Here is a 19,570-nt window from a genome sequence, read left to right as displayed (position 1 = left end):
GGCCCGCGTGGTAGATTTAGGTGGTCTATGGAAATGTTATTAAATAACATTAACTCATAAAGTGAGAGGATTATTCCCTTTTCAATTCTCCTTTAATCCTTTTGTTTATCTAAGAAGAAAGTCTCATTTGGTGCTAGTATTTCTCAAAACATTTGCAAATATTTCTGTTTTAACAAAGGGAATGAACCAGAATTAAGGAAAGTTCAGACTTTGGTGGAAAACATTACCTAGTTAGACTTGAATAACATTATTATGTTTTTATTGTACTTACTATTCATTTTCTTTTAAAACTTTTTAAAGTTATTAAACATTTCAAATGAAATACATAGAATAATATCACAAACACACATGTACCTACTTCCAGGTTTAACAAATGCTGATATTTTGCCATGTTTGTTTAAGGTTGTGTCAGCATAGTTCAACCAGAGAAACAGGAGGCAGAACTTCTAGGCTGGAGATGTATGTGTTTGTATATATACGTGTATCTGTATCTGTATATACGTACGTGATCATATATGTAATCAGTGAATAATTTATTATGAGGATTTGACCATATATAATTGTGGGAGCTAGTTCGGCAGTCCCTGTAAGGCTGTTGTCTCTCTGTCTGATGTTGGAGCTTGAAGTCTGCAGGGAAGGCAGCCTGGAACACATCAGAATTGACTGGAATCTGTGTCATTCTCACTGCCTGCAACCTTGATGAAGCACATCTGTTTCATCATGGAACTAAACACACACTTGGCCCAGGAGTCAGAGCAGCCAAAGGAGGATCCAGGGGAGTGTAGATCAGTAGCAGGTCCAGCTGCTGTGTTGCAGCGACAAGGTGAGGCAGCAGAAACATGACGGTGGATGTGAGGCACAAAATCACTGGCCCCAAAACCTGCCCGAAAATCTCTCTTGTGCCCCACCTTAAATAAAAATGTGCCAGCTAACACTTAGTACTGTAGAAGAACATTGTATTTTTTTAAAATTTATTTATTTAATTTATTTATTTTTGGCTGCATTGGGTCTTCATTGCTGCGTGTGGGCTTTCTCTAGTTGTGGTGAGCGGGGGCTACTCTTCCTTGCGGTGCGCGGGCTTCTCATTGCGGTGGCTTTTCTTGTTGCAGAGCACGGGCTCCAGGCGAGCGTGGGCTTCAGTAGTTGTGGCACATGGGCTCAGTAGTTGTGGCTCACGGGCTGTAGAGCGCAGGCTCAGTAGCTGTGGCTCACAGGCTTAGTTGTTCCACAGCATGTGGGATCTTACCGGACCAGGGCTCGAACCCATGTCCCCTGCATTGGCAGGCGGATTCCTAACCACTTAGCCACCAGGGACGCCTCAGAACATTGTATTTTTATAGTTCCATCTGGCTGGTTATATTTGTATTGATATACAATTTTATTTCTCTGTAAATTTACTTAAGTTAAAAAATTTGAGTCAATTTAAAAGCAGACCAGGGGCTTCCTTGGTGGCGCAGTGGTTGAGAATCTGCCTGCCAATGCAGGGGACGTGGGTTCGAGCCCTGGTCTGGGAAGATCCCACGTGCTGTGGAGCAGGTGGGCCCGTGAGCCACAATTACTGAGCCTGCGCGTCTGGAGCCTGTGCTCTGCAATAAGAGATGCCGCGATAGTGAGAGGCCCGCACACCGCGATGAAGAGTGGCCCCCGCTTGCCACAACTAGAGAAAGCCCTCGCACAGAAACAAAGACCCAACACAGCCATAAATAAATAAATAAACAAATACTTAAAAAATAAAAGTTTAAAAAAAAATAATAAAAAAAATAAAAGCAGACCATTAAGTAAATAATAGAAAACAAATGGGCACGTAACACTCTTGCAGGGGGTACTCACATGACTGAAGTTTGGAAAAAGCTGAGCCTGTCCAGTAATACTTCTTCAAAGAACACTAAAAATAGGTTCTTTACTCTCATGACTCTGATCAGACTCTTTCTTTGGCCTAAGAATTCCTTCCCTGATTTTTGTTTTGACTAAACCCCTAGCAGTCTTTCACTGCCTAGCTCAGGTGTCACATTTGCAACCTTTTCCTTATTCCCCGAGTTGGAATTCACATCTGCTTTCTTTGTTCTCTCATTAACTTCATTTCTACTCTGGCTAATAGAGCATTTGTCCACATCTGCCTTGTATTTATAGCTCTGGACATATTTGTTGTCCTCACTTGACTGTATGTGCCTAAGAAGGAAACAACTGTTTCTTATCCATCATTGTTATCACCTGAGGCTCAGAATACACTGTGTTGCAAAGTGTTGGTACTCACTAAAATTTTTTAAAAATTAAACTGAAATAACAGAAGGAAGGTGGTCAGGTGGTGGCATTCCCATTTTATTTGGGAGATTGAGAGAGAAACTGATGCAGGTCAAATAATGTGTCCAAGGTCTTAATTAGTGGTTGGAACCAAGATTAGGTCCCATAATTACTGGTTTTTAATCCATCATCATTTTCTTTGCCACACCATTATGCAAGGAATTAGTTAACCAAATATATTATAGCCTATTATGTCCACAGTAGTGTGTTGGGTTTCTTGAAAGGATATAGAAGTAGAAATTAAGGTTTTCTTTTCTTCGGGAGATGGCAAATCATTAGAAGAGAAAAATTTATATCTATACTGTTAAATAATGGTACAAAGTAATATTTCCCCAGTAAATAATACAGCCACTGAATGCTTTAGACATTAAGAAAGAGACATCAGCATGGTCCAGAGTGGTTTGTTGAAACTTCAGAAGAGGGTTGAGCTTGAGCTGAACTTTGAAGGTTGGGTTAAGAGAGAAGTGGGTAGGCCGTTTCAGGTGGAAAAACATAACATTGGAGAAAGTATAGAAGAGGGAATAACCTAGACCCTTGTTACACAAAGTGTGGCCCAGACCATCAGCCTTGACCTCACCAGAGCTTGTTAGAAAAGCAGGATCTCAGGTCTCATCCCGGCCTGCAGAGTCACACTGCACGTTAAAGTTGGGAGGCGCTGATAGATGCTATTTGGATGGTGCTGTGCGATTTACTGTGTGATGTTGGCTAAAGAAATATCCCTTTGACCTTCAGATTAGGTTAGTTAGATATGAATGAACTAGGTAAAGATGTACTGCCAGTGTCTAGTCTTACTGGAAGAAAACATGATGTTTAGAAAGGTTTTGATTTGCTGGAAGTTTACTAGAGCTGAGATTCAGACTCAGGTGTACAGATCCCATATGCTTTTCACAGCACACAATGAAAAGTCCTGTTTGGGGAACTGAACAGGCTAGTACAGAAAGCCTGGATGCAGATAAGGTAGCCATCGGGTCATGTGGTGGAGATCTGGATGCTAGGACAGCTATCATTTATCCATTAGTATGTTTTGACCAGAGGAGTTTCACGAAGAATGTCTCAGGGAGACTGATCTGGTGGCGTCATGTGGATAAATTAGAGTCAGGGAAGAAATGGGACTTAGAGACATCTGTTATTCAGGGCGTAATTAAATTTTTTATACACAAGAAATAGTATCAGTAAGTCACTCCACAGATATTTATTGAATACCCACTTTGTGCTGGGCCCTGGGCATTTGGTGCTGCCTTCGTGATGTGGTCATACTCATGTAATGCTTTTGATTGAGTCAATTAGATAACTGAGTTCTAAGTGCATAAAATACTAACAGTGATGACAACAATAAAATCATCTTTGATCCCTCCCCCCAACTTTTTCTCTGAAAAAAGCTCTGGCCCCAAAGTTAGGAGGCTCCCAGTCTCATCCTGGCTTTGCCATTAGTGTTTTACGTACCCTTGAACGATTCACTTAATCACTCTGTGGCTCATCTTTCCCACTTACAACATAAACATCATATTTACCATGACTTCACAGCACAAGATATTGTGATGAGATAATTTATGGGAGACATTTTTGGTTTCCTGAGTATTATAAAGGCTTATAATGCTGTTAGTATAAAATTACTTTTAAAGCATTCACTTTTGAAACTTTAAAAATTTCAATCCCCCAGTGCATCTTAGTCACTTTTCTAATTATAATTACATTGAAGGGGAAAAAACAGTCCTGCCATCTGTGGCACTCGTTCTCCTTCCCTGGAGGTAGCACTAGAGAAGATAATGATTTATTTGAGATGTTGTTGGTCCCACTCCGAAGGAGAATGGATGGTGGTTTCTCATTGTGGCTTTAAGACCCATCTGCTGATGGGTGCAATTCTCTAGACAGGGCTACGTAGTGAATGTGTGCACAGAGTCACAGCAGAGGGAAGAGTGGGAGAGTGTTTGTACTCTGGGGGAAGAAGCAAGATGAGAGCTCTGTGACATTGTCACAGACGAAGAAGGCAAACCGAGGAAAACCGCCCCATATGCCTTGTATAGGTGGTGCATCCCCTTGACTAGCTAAGGGCTAAACCATCTTTGACTTCATAGGACCATGTGACCCATGTATGTGGCTCTGGTGTAAAGTACCTAACAGTAATCTGTATGCAGAGTTTAAGCATCTCCTCTTTTCCCTAATCCTCATGATGTCCCTTTCACCTTTCATAGTTAGCATGTATCATAGATGCCTGCCTACTCTCTCTTTTACCTTTAACAAAACCAGGCATGGCCATTTGTGTCAAAGACAGAAAGGCTGACACCATGTTATGGAGGCTGGCACTGCAAGGAAGAGCTGCATGTTTCTGACCCCTCTGGTGACACAAAGCCATGGCCCTGTGTATTCTGTGAGGTCCCTGGGTGTGTGTGTGTGTGTGTGTGAGTGTGTGTGTGTGCACGCACATGGGGTGGGTAATGGAAGCATTGTGAGGGGTAGGAAGAGAGCAGAGAAAGTGAGAAAGGAGGAAAGTGCTTATTCAACCTACTGATTGCTAAGAATAATACTGATTAATACAGATAGTACTGATTAGCTAGGTTTCACTGCTCCCTGCGTTATAAATAAGGGTATATATCAGCACCACCTCTTTGTTTTTTAACTTTTTTTCTGCACATTGTAGTTTCTTCCAAGAATGGTAGCTTCCACAATGAAATACACCTCAGATTAGAGGACCCTTTGGAGCATTTCCTGTTTTACACAGAACATTGCTTACTTATCCTAGAATAATACAGATAAAAATAAGATGCATTAATATATTTTCACCAAGCGCTTAGAATGGTACCTGGCATATAGTTAGCATTAGAGAAGTGTTTGCTGTTATTATTAGTATTCCGTTATGGTCATTCATTCATCCACGGACTTGTTGAATGTGTGATATCGTCTATCTAGGCCCTGAGTTATTTGCTTTGGGAGCCTAAAGGTGAATCAGACACAGATCCTGCCCTCAGAGAGAGTATATTTCAGTAGAAAAAATAAGACAAGCAGATACATATAGTGCAGTGAAGAAAATGATATGGGTTCTAAGAAAGGTCTAAATGGAACTTTTGGAGGTGAGCAGATGCAGGAGAGGGCTTCTGGAGGGGTTGGAGGGAAGGCAAGGTGGTAGGAGGTGGCATGGAGGAGGGGGCATCTGAGTTACATCTTGGAGGATGGGAAAGGTTCAGACATTCACAGCAGGAGAAAGTGCTTTCTAGGTGAAGTGAATGGTACGAACAAAAGCAAAAAAGAGCACGCTTAGAGAAAAAAATATAACTAGTTAGCTTTGCCAGATTGAAGGCTGTGTGTTTACTGGAACATGTGTTTTGCATCATCTCCTGAGTTCCCTTTTCCCCATTTTTTTTTTTTTTCATTTCTTTACCCATGAATTAAATTTCAGCAGATTGTAATCAGGAAGGGCAGTTACTAAAATGGGTGCAAGTGGCTTTGTAATTATAGCTAAATGTGTAATCTATCTGTTCTTGTAATTATTAAGGTTTTCATTTTTGTAAGCTGATTGCCTCCTGTCCTGAAAACTTCCTTAATAGTATGCAAATAGGGGCCAGGAAGCAATATAAACCGAGAAACGTGTTTTCCTTTGTGTTTTACAGTAAATCACACACGCAGACCGACCTGTGGCAGCTTTGTGCATCTCTAGAGGCTCACAGTCATCCGACTCACAATAGATTGAGGCTGCCTTACAGCCTTGCAGCCTTGCCAGAGAGGGGAAAAATCACATCTTGGGTTTTACATTAGCTCTCTGTTATGACACACACAATGTCATGACTTCTTTTCTCTTTCCTTGTCAGTAATTCCATCATCTACTTGTGATAAATTACTCTGCTTTTGGCGCTTTAACTTATCCCCTTAACAGCTGAATATGCCCCTCCAGAAGGGTGTGGAAGGAGCTGGGAGTTCCCTGACAGTGGAGATAATGCTGTGGGCAGGTCTCGCCATCCTTTCATGCCGCAGTCAACTCGTCCATCCAGCGGGGGTGTTACTATATGCTGTACCGAAATCACATGCTTTGTGTTTTTTAAACACTTACTCTGTTTAAAGCTATTTTAAGACATTAAGTTCTAAGTTAACAGTGATAATTTTTTTTAGTTAAAAAAATTGTTTTAAATAGCTATTGCTTCAAATAAGATTGTCTCAGTATGGAACAGACTATTTCAGTGTTTTCCTAATAAATTTTAAGCTTGAAACAATCATCCAAGGAGAGTTATATAAATGGATCTATAGCATTAAAACGCTGCACAGGGCTCAACAGCTTATAAACCCAATTGTGAATCTCCAGAAAGCCCAAAACAGTCAGTGACAAATGTCGTATGTGCTCAATAAATATTCCTTGAATGAATGAATGAAATAATTTTTTCTTTAGGGGGAAACTATGTTTAGATTAAACAATGATTAACTACACCTAAAGGTTATAAAGTGAGTACCTATTCCTGGGATTTTGAATTGTTTACATCTTATAAGTTGTATACTATACTTTAGTACCTACTCAAGTGCATATAATGCTTCCCTGATTTAACAGAGCATCTGTCCTCCCCGTATGTTTGTGTGTGTGTGTGTGTGTGTGTGTGTGTGTGTGTATCCAAACACATACTATTTTTGGAAACATTTAACTATGCCACAACGTTTTCTTGTTTAGATCGTGAATTCAAGACCAAGATACTCCTGGGCCCTGGTGACTGCTTATCTGAACTGAGGTGTAGTGGTCAGGAGAAAAGAGCTGGAATGTTAGTCTTCTAAATCAGAGCCAGTAATATCACCCCCTCCCCCACTCCCTGCCACTGCGGAACCATTTATGTGCCGTGTCCTCAGCATCAGATGTATCTCAAATGTAGAAGAAAACCCTTGGAGGAAGTGGAAGGTGCTTTACAGATGGGATTGCTGATGGCTCCGTTAGTAGTAGATCAGGAAGCTTCCTTCTGTTTTCTCCTTTGTTTCTGAAGCGTCTCGTTTCTGTAGCTCCTACAGACATAAAAGCGAGACCTGCTCTTTCAAGGTTTGTGAGCTTACTAATTGTGTTTCCTCTTTTCAGCTCTACGTGGCCACGGAGGCCATCCTCATTGCGCTGGTCGGGGCCACACCGTCGTACCACTGGGACCTGGCGGAGCTCCTGCCGAATCAGAGCCACAGCAACCGGTCGGCTGGTGAGGACCAGGCGCTCGGGGCCTGGCTCCTGACGGCCAACGGCAGCGAGATGCACAAGCACGTGCACTTCAGCAGCAGCTTCACCTCCATCGCCTCCGAGGTAACGGCAGGAGCAGGGGACAGGCCCTTCTGACCACTGAATGATCCCCCTGGAGCCATTGTTTGGTCTTGTTGATTTAAATTTCAGCTCACCTTCCAATCACTTTCTAGTAAATTTGAGAGTTAAAGGAGAATATTCTATGGAAATACATTGTTCTTCCTTCTTACTGCAAATGGGAGAAGCATGAGTCCTACCAAACTAGGTATAGATGAAGTAAGACATAAACTCCAGAAGAGCCCCATTTTGATTAGAGTATCCTTTTAAAAAGTGAATTAAAACTTTCATGTCTTTTTCTTTTTCTTTTTTAATTAATTTATTTATTCATTGAGTTTTGGCTGTGTTGGGTTTTCGTTGCTGCACGCGGGCTTTCTCTAGTTGCCGCACGCGGGCTTTCTCTAGTTGCCGCACGCGGGCTTTCTCTAGTTGCCGCAAGCGGGGCTACTCTTCATTGCGGTGGCTTCTCTTGCTGTGGATCATGGGTTCTAGGTGTGCGGGCTTCAGTAGTTGTGGCATGCAGGCTTAGTAGTTGTGGCGTATGGGCTTAGTTGCTCCGTGGTGTGTGGGATCTTCCCAGACCAGGGCTTGAACCCGTGTCCCCCGCATTAGCAGGCGGATTCTTAACCACTGGCCACCAGGGGAGTCCCCATGTCTTTTTCTTATATCCTCAAAAATTAACAAAGTAAAGAGAGGGAAATGTAATGGCTCATCTATAACATCCACAGTTGATGTTTAAGTCCAGTCCTGTGTGTAGACTGCATGGGGCACCTTGACTGTACAACATAAAATACAAATGGCACTGCCCAGTGTGGGCAGAAAGCCTTACCTTCAAGGGGGCTTTCCTGGCCAAGAAGGTTCTGGTAAGGAGAGCACTGTCTGGGCCAGCCTGAGGTATCTAAGCTGAGGATAGATAGTCTGGTGAAGAGAAACCCTGGGATAAGAGGTGCAGGGCCCAGGCACGGGGTCCTGGTTGTTAAAGTGTTGAAATACTGTGTGTCCTTTGCCTGCTCCCCACAAGCTATCCATTTGCCCACTGACACCCTAGCCCAGTGGCATTTCCATGACAACGATCCAGTCCTGTCATCCCTCACCCAAAAACCTCCAGTGGTTCTCCCACCACACCCAGAAAACAGTGAAACCCTACATGTTACATTCAAAGCCCTTCATCCTCCCCAGCTTGGTCCTGGGTGTACTTTCCAGCCCCATTCTACACTTCTCTCTGCCTCCCCTGCTTCCCACATGTGCCCTGAGCCCTCAGCCCATACCTGTTACCTGCGTCAGGATGGCCCCAAACACTCACCCTCGCCTCTGCCTGGTGAAATCCTAACCTACCCTCTACTGCTCACTTGACCATTACCTTCCCTGAGAAGTCTTTCCCGACCCACTCCCCAGAAGAAGTAAATACACTTTTGCTTCTGCTCCAGCAACAGTTTGTTTGCACTTACGTGACACACTGTGGTTTGTGGTTCAGCTCTATTTTTTTAAGTCCTTTGAGGTCAGGAGCCATATTTTGGTCGTCTTTGGGTTTCCATGGCTTTCTGGCCACCACCACAATAACTACCATCACAAGTATCACCACTACTCAGCTATAAAAATAATAAATAGCATTGTGGAATGATGACTATATGCCAGACATTGTAATATTTTACAACCCTTATTTCATTTAACCCTCAAAATAATTTTATGAGGTAAGCATTATTTTCTGCATTTTATAGATGAAGAAATTGAGACTTCTTGAGGTTGGCTAATAAGGGCAGAACTAGGATTTGAACCCAAATTTGTCTTAACTCAGAAGCCTATGCTCTTATTATTGTACTTTTTAGGGACCTATCCTATCTAAATTGGTATGCACATCTCTTAGTTCTTTTTGACAGGTTAACAAAAGCCAGAGAACTTTAAAAGTTATTTTATTTGGAAATAATTTCAAACTGACAAAAATTTCAAGACTAGTTCAAAGAATACCCTTATATCCTTTAGTTTCATCTGTTGTTAGTATTTTACCTCACTGGTGTTACTGTCCCTCTCAATTTTTTAAAGCCATTTGAAAGTTGCACATACTGCTGTTCTTTTATACCCAAATACTTCAGTGTGTATTTCCTAAAAATAAGAACATTCTCTTACATAACCACAGTACAATTATCCAAGAAATTTAACATCGATGCTGTAGTTTTATCAAATCTACTTTCCATACCCAGTTTTGCCACTTGACCCAGTAATGTCCTTGATAGCGGTTGTTTTCCCCTCTTGCACTGAATTCAGTTTAGGATCACACATTGCATATAGTTGTCATGGTTTTTTAGTATCTTTTCACCTTCAGCCTTTCTGTTTCTTTTATGATATTATACTTTTGAAGAATGCATAATCTCTCCCTTTTTAAAAATAACAATGTTCTCCATTTTGGGTCTGTCTGATGATTCCTCATTCAGGTTATGCATCCACAGTTAGACTAGTACATAAGTAATGTGTCCTTGGAGGATCACACGGGAGACACACAATATTCATTTGCCCTTTTTTGAGTGATGTTAATTTGACCATCCAGGTATTGCCTGATTTCTCTCCTGTACAGTTTTTTGTTTTGTTTTTTTTTTTCATTTCAAGAAATAAGTAATCTATGTGGAGTCGAGTCACTTTAAGATTATGCTAAATTACTATTCCTTATCAGAAACCCCTCCCTCCAATTTAGCATCCTTTGATGATTTTTTCATAAACCAAGCTAGACTATGATGGTTACAAAATGATGAATTCTTAACTCTAGTGCTTCCTCTACATTTGCCAGTTGGGCTTTCTTTTTTTAATTTAGGTATAATTGACATATAACATTATAGTAGTTTCAGTTGTACAACATAATGATTTGCTGTTTCTATCACTGTGAAAAAATCACCACAACAAGTCTAGTTAACATTCCTCACCATACGTGGTTACAAAATTTTTTTTTCCTTCTGATGAGAACTTTTAAGATCTATTCTCTTTGGAACTTTCTGATGTGCAATACAGTATTAACTGTGGTCACCCTGCTGTACATAACATCCCTGTGACTTATTTATTTTATAACTGGAAGTTTGTACCTTTTGACTCCCTTCACTCATTTCAGCTACCCCGTCACCTCTTGCCTCTGGCAACTACAGTCTGTTCTCTATATGTCAGAGCTTGGGTTCATTTTTTGTTTTTTGTCTTTTTAGATTTTGCTGTAAGCAACAGCCCTTTCTTCTTCCTTGTCCATCTGTCTGCCTGTCTGTCTCTATCTCTTCCTCTTCATCTCCCTCTTCTTTTCTCTCTCTCTCTATCTCTCCATCTCTCTATCTCTCTGTCATTAGTATGTACTAGTGGATTCCTAGTCTTTTCAATTATTTATAATTTATTACAGCTTTTAATTATTTTGGTGCTCAAATTATCCCCAATTTACCAGTGGGAACCTCTTCAAGCTGGCTCTTGTCTCCTTTTTTTTAATTAAAGTTTTTATTTTGAGATAATTGTAGATTTACATGCAGTTGCAAGAAATAATACAGATAAATTCTGTGAATGCTTTGCCCACTTTTTCCCAATGGTAGCAGCTTGTAAAATCATAATATAGTATCACAGCCAGGGTAACGACATTGATACGGCTAAGACACAGAACATTTCTATCACCACAAGGATCTGTTACCATATATATTTATATATAGCCACACCCACTTTCCTCCCTCCCCAGCACTGTCTAATTTCCCTGGTAACCACTAATCTTTTCTCCTATACTTTAATTTCATCATTTCAAGGATATTATAAAAATGGAATCATACAGGTAGCCTTTTGGGATTAGCGCTTTTTTTTCCACTCAGCATAATTCTCTACAGACTCATCTAGGTTTAATTATATTACTTTAGTTATACAATAAGTCTTGTGTGCAGGTAGATTGGTTCCTCTCACTTTATTCCTTTTCAAGATTGTTTTAGTTCCTTTGGCTTTTCATATAGAATTGGTGTTAGTCCTTTAAACATTTGGGAGAATTCTCCAGTAAAATCATCTGGGTCTTTAGGTTTCTTTTTTGGGAGTTTTAAAATTATGAATTCAATTTCCTCAAAAGTTATAAGACTATTTAAATGACCTCTATTGTGTTGTGAGTTGGGGCAGTTTGTGATTTTCAGAGAATTGGTCCATTTCATCTAAGTTTTCAAATTTATGTGTGTAGCGTTGTTAATTGTATTACTTTATTATCCTTTTGACATCTGCAGAGTCTGAAATGATATCCCCTTTTATTACCTGATATTGGTGATTTGTGTCCTTTCGTATTTAGTTACTCATCTGTCCTGATAGAGTTTTGTCAATTTTACGGATCTTTTTAAAGAACCAACATTCTGTTTCATTGAACGATCAAGCATAATTTACAACACTCAAGAGGAGAAGGAAAGTCTGTTGTATTAACCCAAATTTTTTCTTACATTGTTCTTTCTTCCTTCCTGATATTCCAAAGTCCCTTCTTTTATGTTTTCTTTCTTTTTAGAGAACTTTCATTAGCCATTGTTTTAGGGTAGTTCTGATGGCGACAAATTCTTTTAGTTTACCTTTATCTGAGAATATCTTGGTTTCCCCTTCATCTCTTGTTTTCACTAGTTATAAAATTCTTGGTTGACAATTCTTTTCCTTCAGCATTTAAAAACTCCTGTGCTACTTCCTTCTGGCCTTTACGGTTTGTGACGAAAAATATGGTGTTATTTGAATTTTTTTTTTTCCTCTATAGGGAAGGTGTCATTTCTCTCTTGCTACTTTTAAGGTTTTTTTAGTCTTCAGTTTTTAAAAGTTAGATTGTGATGTTTCTTGGTATGGATTTCTTCAGGTTTATCTTATTTGGGGTTTTCTGAGCTTCTTGGATCTTCAGGTTTATATCTCTTAGATTGGGAGATTTTCAGCTGTTATTTGTTTGTGTACTTTTTTTTTTTTTTTTAGTACTTCCCTCTTTCTCCTTTCCCTCTAAAACTCCAGTGACAAAAATGTTAATTCTTTTGTTCTAGCCCCACAGATCCCTGAAGGTTTGTTCATTTTTTTTTTTCAGTCTATTTTATCTTTGTTTTCAGATTGGGTATTTCCTGTTGTTGTATTTTCAAGTTTACTGATTCTTTCCTCTATTCTGCTGTTGAATCCATTCACTGCATCTTTTAGTTTAAAATTTTCTATTTTGTTCTTTTTTTATATATCCTCTTTCTTTGCTGAGACTTTATCTTCGTTGAGTCTTTTTATTTTGTCATCTATTTCAAGCATGTTTACAAATGCTTATGATGGCAGCTCTAAAATCTTTGTCAGTTATTTCTATCATCTCTATCATCTCAGTGGTTGTCTTTTTTCATTCTACTTTGAGATTCTTCTGATTCTTGGTATGACAGATTATTTTTGTTTGAAACCTGAAGTTTGGGGGATTATGCTAAGAGATACTGTGTCTTATTTAAGCCTTCTGTTTTAGCTGGCTTTCTATGACACTGCTCTGGCACAGGAAGAAGGGAAGGGTGTTTCATTACTACCAGGCAGTGAAATCCAGTCTCCCCACGTGGTCTCCACTGACACTTGTGGTGGTGGCGGTGGTGGCACTGGGGCAGGAGGGAGGGGAGCTTTGGCAGGAATGAAAGTGCTGGCTCCTACTTGTCTTTTGTGACACCACCTGGGTGGGGTGGGGTGGAGCGACTCATCACTGCCTGACCAGGCAGAAGCCTCGGTTCCCCACTTAGACTTTGCTGGTGTAGATGGGGTTGGAGCCCCAGTTGGTAGGTTTTTTCATTTATTTATTTATTTATTTATTTTTTTGTGGTAGTAATTGGCCAGAATAAAGCAGTGATTGCCCAAAAGTCTTTTGTCTTGCTGGGCTGCCCCTCTCCTGGGCCTTTTGCTAGAGAGCAGACCTCACTGGGACTTCTTTTGTGGCTCCTCTTAACATTTCTGAGTCGCTGGCTTCTCCAGTACCCAGTCTGGGTGTGTGAGGTAAAGGGAAACCCAGAGAACTCACCACTGCACCATTCCTTGAGTCCCGAGGTCCTTAGCTGGTCTTCTATCCACCTTTCAGAGTTGTCTTAATGTTTATTTTATGTATAATGTCCAGGATTTTTAGTAGTACATAGTAGGGGAAACAAGGAAAAGTACATGCGAAAGAGTTCCTGGACCCAATTCCAACAAGCAGTTCTCGGATGCCAGCAGTATGTGCGAGAATTCAGCTCAATTCTGATACTATCTACCCAGAGATAGAATGGAATTCCACAGGTAAAGGGCTCAGTTCCACAAGACTGCCCTGTGCTTCAGATGCCAGTCGCAAACACAGGTTGTTACCGGTGCTTCTGACCATCTGACTATAAATCAGAAGTTCCCATGACCTCCTCTTCAGGCTCAATTAATTTGCTAGAATGGATCACAGAACTCAGGAAAAAACCGTTTACTTACTAGATTACTGGTTTATTATGAAAGGATATTAAAGGATATGGAACAACAGCCAGATGAAGAGCTACATAGGACAGAGCATGGGGAAACAGTGTGGAGCTTCCATGCTCTCTGAGCGCCACTCTCCCCAATCTCCACATGTTCACCAGCCCAGAAGCTCTCCGAACCCCTCCATTTGGGTTTTTATGGAGGCTTCATTACATAGGCATGATTGATTAAATCATTGGCTGTTGGTGATTGATTTAAATTCCAGCCCCTCTCCTCTCCCTAGAGTTTGGGGGGAGGGTTGGGGGTTGAGAGTAAAAGATCTAACCCTCTAATCACATGGTTGGTTCCCCTCGGCAACCAGCCTCCACCCTTGGGTGGGACCCAAAAGTCACGTTCCCTGAAACATTTTTCAGGAACTAAGGACAAGAGACAATTATCCCATTGCTCTTAACCTAAGCTCAGGAATTCCAAGGGTTTTGGGAGCTGTGAGCCAGGAACTATGAATGAAGACCAAATATATATGACAAATATATCTGCATTTGGTCATCTGAATGACCAAATACATATTTCTCCTATAAATCACAGTATTACAGTATGTTTACTCCTATGTTTAGCCTATTTTTTATATTCATGTTTACTCCATCTTCCTGGAGCTGAAAGTCCTGTGTCCTTTTGATGTGTCCATCTTTTTTTAAATTTTTTAAATTTTTTTGAGCAGTTCTAAAATTTTTGACATAACAAAATAGTCCAGGTTTATCTTGCATCTCCCTACTCCAACTGTGGGATTAGGTATTTCTGCAAAAAGCCCTAGTTCTATTTATTGCCCCCATAGGATTTTGAAATGGGTGAGAGCCATCGGTCTGCTTTCCAACAAATCCATTAAACACATTATAATGAAAGTGGATCTCAAACCAAATTCTGCCACATGTATAAATGAACTTATTAACTTATTAACTCAATTCTTATTCTCAAGGAAGCTCAAAATAAACTATCTTGCAGGCTTTAGAAGTCTCAGTTCTGCTTTTATAGGTGTTCTGTACACTGCTTTTATGGCAGGTCGCTACAGGAAAACACCAGTTTTCCATAGTCAGAGTACTATGGAAAATAGTACTTCCCATCAGCTTCAAGCACACGGAAAATTCCAGAGTTCATATTGGCTCAGGACCAAGGAGGGGTTTTAACCTAGGGCATCACCCCTATAGATAGAGTACAGAACACATTGGATTATCTCTAAAATTCATGGAAGGGTAGTGAGTGTCTCTAAAATATGTTGAGCTAATCTGTGTATCTTGAATGTCTTTAATTTCACTAGGGATAGCCTATTTTTCATATCTATCATTGCTAGTCAACAGGCTACTATTTTAATCAAGAATAAGCAAAGCACCCATTGTTGATAGAGACAATGATTACAGAAGCCCTTGTAGTAGCTCCCTGTGGAGAATGGGCTTTCTGAAGGGAAGGCCAGCTGACCACCAGTGGACAATGCAACCTTAATGAGAATGCTCGTAGTACCAGAGTGAAAGCTTGACCTAACATTGATACAGAATATCCCACTGAACGTGCTTAATACTTTAAAGTAAATTAGATAACATAGCAGCACTATGCTTCAGCATCACAGACACTCAACGAATTTCAGTAGAATTGAATTAAATGAATACTTAGGAAATCTGTAATTAGGAGCGCTTTTAGATATCACTGGAGGGACACCATTCTTAGCAAGTGTCATTGAGCAATGACTACTTGCCCAATGCCAGAGAAAGCCTTGATACAGAGAAGGAGAGTGCTGTCAGACCCTGTGCTCTGGGACGGCAGGAATGGGCACCCTGGTCACCAGCTCGTCTCCTGTGCTGGCACCTGGGAGGCTCACCCTTAACACTGCTTGACTGGAGGCTGAATATGGAGGGAAGGGAGCCCTGAGGGCTGCTACTCCCAAGACAAAGAGTTGGTAGATGCAGGAGAAATGGAATTAGATAGCTTCCCCAGCAAGTGCTGAAGGTCTGTAAAGCAGCTCAGAGAAAGAGGAGATAAAGAGCTAAGATGGCCCTTACCTGACCTACCTGTGATAGTAGCCTCAGGTCCCTCTTCTTATTACCACTGTGTGTGTCTGTGAGTGACTGTCTCTCCTGCAATCGGTCTTTGTCAGACTGTAACTCTGTGTCTACCTGCCTGCTTTCCCTTCCTTCCCTCCTTCTTTTCTCCCTCCTTGTTTCCTGTATCCCTCTGTCTCTGTCATTTCGTCTTTCTGAATCTGTTTCTCTCTATCCCTAGCTCTCTCCATCTCAGTTTCTCTCTGTATTTATCCCGTTTCTTCATCTCTGCCTTTCTCTGTGTCTCTGTCTCACTGGCTGTCTCTGAATTGCCTTTCCGTCTCTTTCTCTGATGTTTCTGTCTCTGTCTCTCTGTGTATATCTCCATGTGTCTTTCTCTTTTTCACTTTCTTCCCTGCCCTCTCTCCGTCTTCCTGGTTACACAGCTGTCCTCTTTCTCATTCCCACCTATGTCGCTCCACTGAGATACATATACTTGCATATACCGTTATCCATCTTGATTATACATATACCACTATAGATTTATAAATACACGATACTTCCCCCCCACGGTATAGAAGCACACATTATGTTCCCATGCCATCAGAAGGTCAGACAGTTCTCCACCTCCGAGGTGTGTCTCAAGGCGCAAACATCCCCTGTGCAGAAAGTGACCTTCAGTCTCCAGCAGGTGCCCCAGAGCTATGCATGAGGGGTAGGGGGCCTGCCCAGCTGCACAGCTGGTTGATATCAATGTGCCGCTCCGTGGGATCTCCAAGGGATGTTCTGTGGAGAGTCTGGGGTCACGGTTTAGGATGAATTCTCTTGGAGCATCCCAGATTCTCAACCGGCTGCTCCCAGCCTGTGTGGGTTCATGCTTGCAAGGGTGGCTGTGGCCTGCCTGCCCTGGTGATGGAGGAGCACGGGTGGCATCGCTGGCTGCACAGTGGGACAGAAGTCCACAGTCCCCACAGGCTCCTCAGCTGCAACGAGAGTGTTGCATACTTGGCAGAGAGTTTGTGGGTGAGATGATGAGTCTTGTAAGGGTTATTAGGTAGGGGCGAGTGAAGAGGCAGATAACCGTGACTACTTCCATCAATGCCCTCTCGTGTGGGAGGCCCCCTCCCAGGGGCCTTCCACGTGTGCTGCTTATTTACTCCTGCCAACAGCCCTACCCTGTAGATTAAACAAATGACGTGTAGAGACTTTTTAAAATTTGCCCTAAATCACATATTTAATAAGCCACTGATCTGGGACTCAATGAGCCAGCCCATATTCTTCCCATTACACCAGTGATTTGCAAACTCTTTTTTTTTTCTCTTAACAAACAGAAGCCTTTAGTTTTGAGTGGCGCCTCAGTTGGCATTTCAGTATGAAAAGAGCGGGGCGCTGTGCTGCTATCACTGAAGAGGAACAGAGGCCAGGGCCCAGCACTCTGCCGCCAGCAGCCAGCCCTGCCAGCTGCACAAGCCCTTCCACGGGGAACAGGGCAAGAGCTCAGCTCTGCCTGGGAGGAGCGGATGGGAGCGTGGGTGCATGGATCGGTGAGAGTGAAGGTTAGCAGGGTGACTGAGGGTGATAGCACATGGTGCACACACATTGGGTTGAAAGCTAAGCAAAGTAGATGCTCACCTCCCCCGGCTGCCAGTTGCCTTCTTGAAATTGCCTCTGACAGAGCGAATTCTAAGGGAGAAGGGCAAACAATCATAATTTTTGTATCGCGGCTTGCAAATTAAAAATATGACTGCCCGGGTTCAGAGTAGCTGGGTGAGTTAGTGTCATGGTTGGTAAATGGAGGAGCGTGGCCACTGATTTCTGTGGCCTTTCTACAGTGGCATGTGACAGAGGCAGGGAGCGAGGCAGGGAGGCAGCCCACTTAGGAATCTGTCACAGGCTTGTCTTCTCTAAAGTGATGGGACCCTCAGGATATTTGTATCCAGCTCACAAGGATCCTGGCTAGTGGTCCCACACAAACAAATCACACAAGTACTACAGAAGTGGTAACGATTCAGTTCAGCTTTCATAACTGTCAAGCCCAAATAAACTTACAGGTGTCCTGATCTAACCAAAAATAACAAAGAACCAAATAAAACAAGCAACAACTCCCATCCCCCTCAGCAGTTCGCCTGCATGTTCAGAACTCAGCAGCCTGCCGCCCTGGTGTTCATAGCGTCACCCCATCTCTTTGCGTATGTCCACATAGACCCAGCACGGGGCTTGTCTGCTTTGCATTTTTAGTGCAGAATCTCATGTCTTCCCTGAAGTCATTTTATTTCGAGGTACAAATGAAGTGTCCCCCACTGTGTGCCCTCATCTCCAGCGCTCAGAGTGTGTGAGTTCCACGCAGGCTCACCCACTCCACTTCCACCTAGGACATCAGAGCCCCAGTCGGGTGGTGTTCCAAGTCCGGGAGTGGTTTGGAGCCGGTGGTATGGGTGGTGTCCGGGTTTCCTGCTGCCGCTACCAGAGTGACAAGAGTTAGCAGGGAAACAGCAGCAGAGGGCAGAATACTGAGATGATGATCGAGGGGCAGCGGTGCCAGGAGGGATGGCCACGTCGGCCACCCTTCAGCCAGTGTCCTTGAGGAGCCGCTACTCTCTACGCTCACTCCCAGTCGCGTTCCCCTTTATTATGGCGGAGCGCAGCCCCAGCCAAACCCTCCACTTAATTGCTTAGCATTGCTTTAATTTTGCTTACTGCTCTAGTTTTTCAATTGTTCCTTCAAATTTCCAAAGTGGTAATATTAAAAGCAGCACTCAAACTTTGCCAGTTAGTTGGTAAATATCCTTAGTATACAGTCTGTGTATGTAGATAATACATGTTTCATATTGAAATTATTCGGTATAATATGAGAATTAAAAAAAAATTATAAAGTCTTGTTGACTTCTCATATTAAATTCCTGAAAATAAATATCAAGATAGAGTCTACAGAACTCTATAGTTTAAGGAGATTGTCTTAAAAATACACATTTGAAAACTCCTACCCTCTACCTTATTACATTCAGGTCAGGCCTTGCAGAAGTTATTCATGGAGGGTTTTGGGGAAGGGTGAATAAAAGGTTATGTAGATGTGATTAACTTGGTATTAATGCAAAAAAAAAAAACCCTCTAATCTAGGAGTCTTGACTACTTTAAAATGAGCTAATAGCCATTGGGGTGAATTTATGTAGCAAATTGCTGTCTGCTGTATTCAAATTATTCCCTGAGCTCTGACTCATTCAGAAAGCACCAAATATCATGGAGACACACAATTATCATGCTTAATTAATGTTTGCAACCAAAAAGAGTAAGGTTGGAATCTTTAATATCATTGTGGATAATGAAGAACTGAAATTGACTGATTATTATCTTGAGATTAATATATTTTCCCCAAGCCATACCCTGGGGTCAAAAGACAGAGTATTAAAACTATTTGAAAAATTCACTGCAATAATTGCTTTAGGGGCTAATTTTTTTTAATGTCTTGCTTCCTTACGCCTGTACTACTGATTGTTATAGGCTGCACACTTCACCCATTAAGTGGTAATTCAGAGTGACAACTACATTGAAATGAAGCAAGTTAGTTAATCACCGTGAAACTGTTCCTGAACTACCCGGTCCAAGTACTCCC

At 41.7% G+C, this 19,570-nt stretch overlaps 1 protein-coding gene across 13 annotated transcripts in view; it reads left to right on the top strand.

Annotated features, from left to right (window-relative positions):
* The window catches only part of SLC22A15 (solute carrier family 22 member 15), an 80,825-nt gene that overhangs the window by 5,745 nt on the left and 55,510 nt on the right, over window positions 1-19,570 (top strand). For all 13 annotated transcript variants that reach the window (XR_009700364.1, XR_009700365.1, XR_009700366.1 and 10 more), the window contains exon 2: window positions 7,343-7,555. Coding sequence is in view for 10 of the 13 variants with exons in the window: in XM_061183639.1 (XP_061039622.1) it covers window positions 7,343-7,555 (213 nt within the window). In the remaining 3 variants the exon portion in view is untranslated. The remainder of the gene's footprint in view (window positions 1-7,342; window positions 7,556-19,570) is intronic.

The sequence above is a fragment of the Eubalaena glacialis genome, chromosome 3 (genome assembly GCF_028564815.1).
Source record: "Eubalaena glacialis isolate mEubGla1 chromosome 3, mEubGla1.1.hap2.+ XY, whole genome shotgun sequence".
In the NCBI taxonomy this organism is placed as follows: domain Eukaryota; kingdom Metazoa; phylum Chordata; class Mammalia; order Artiodactyla; family Balaenidae; genus Eubalaena; species Eubalaena glacialis.
This window is presented reverse-complemented; position numbering and strand designations above follow the sequence as displayed.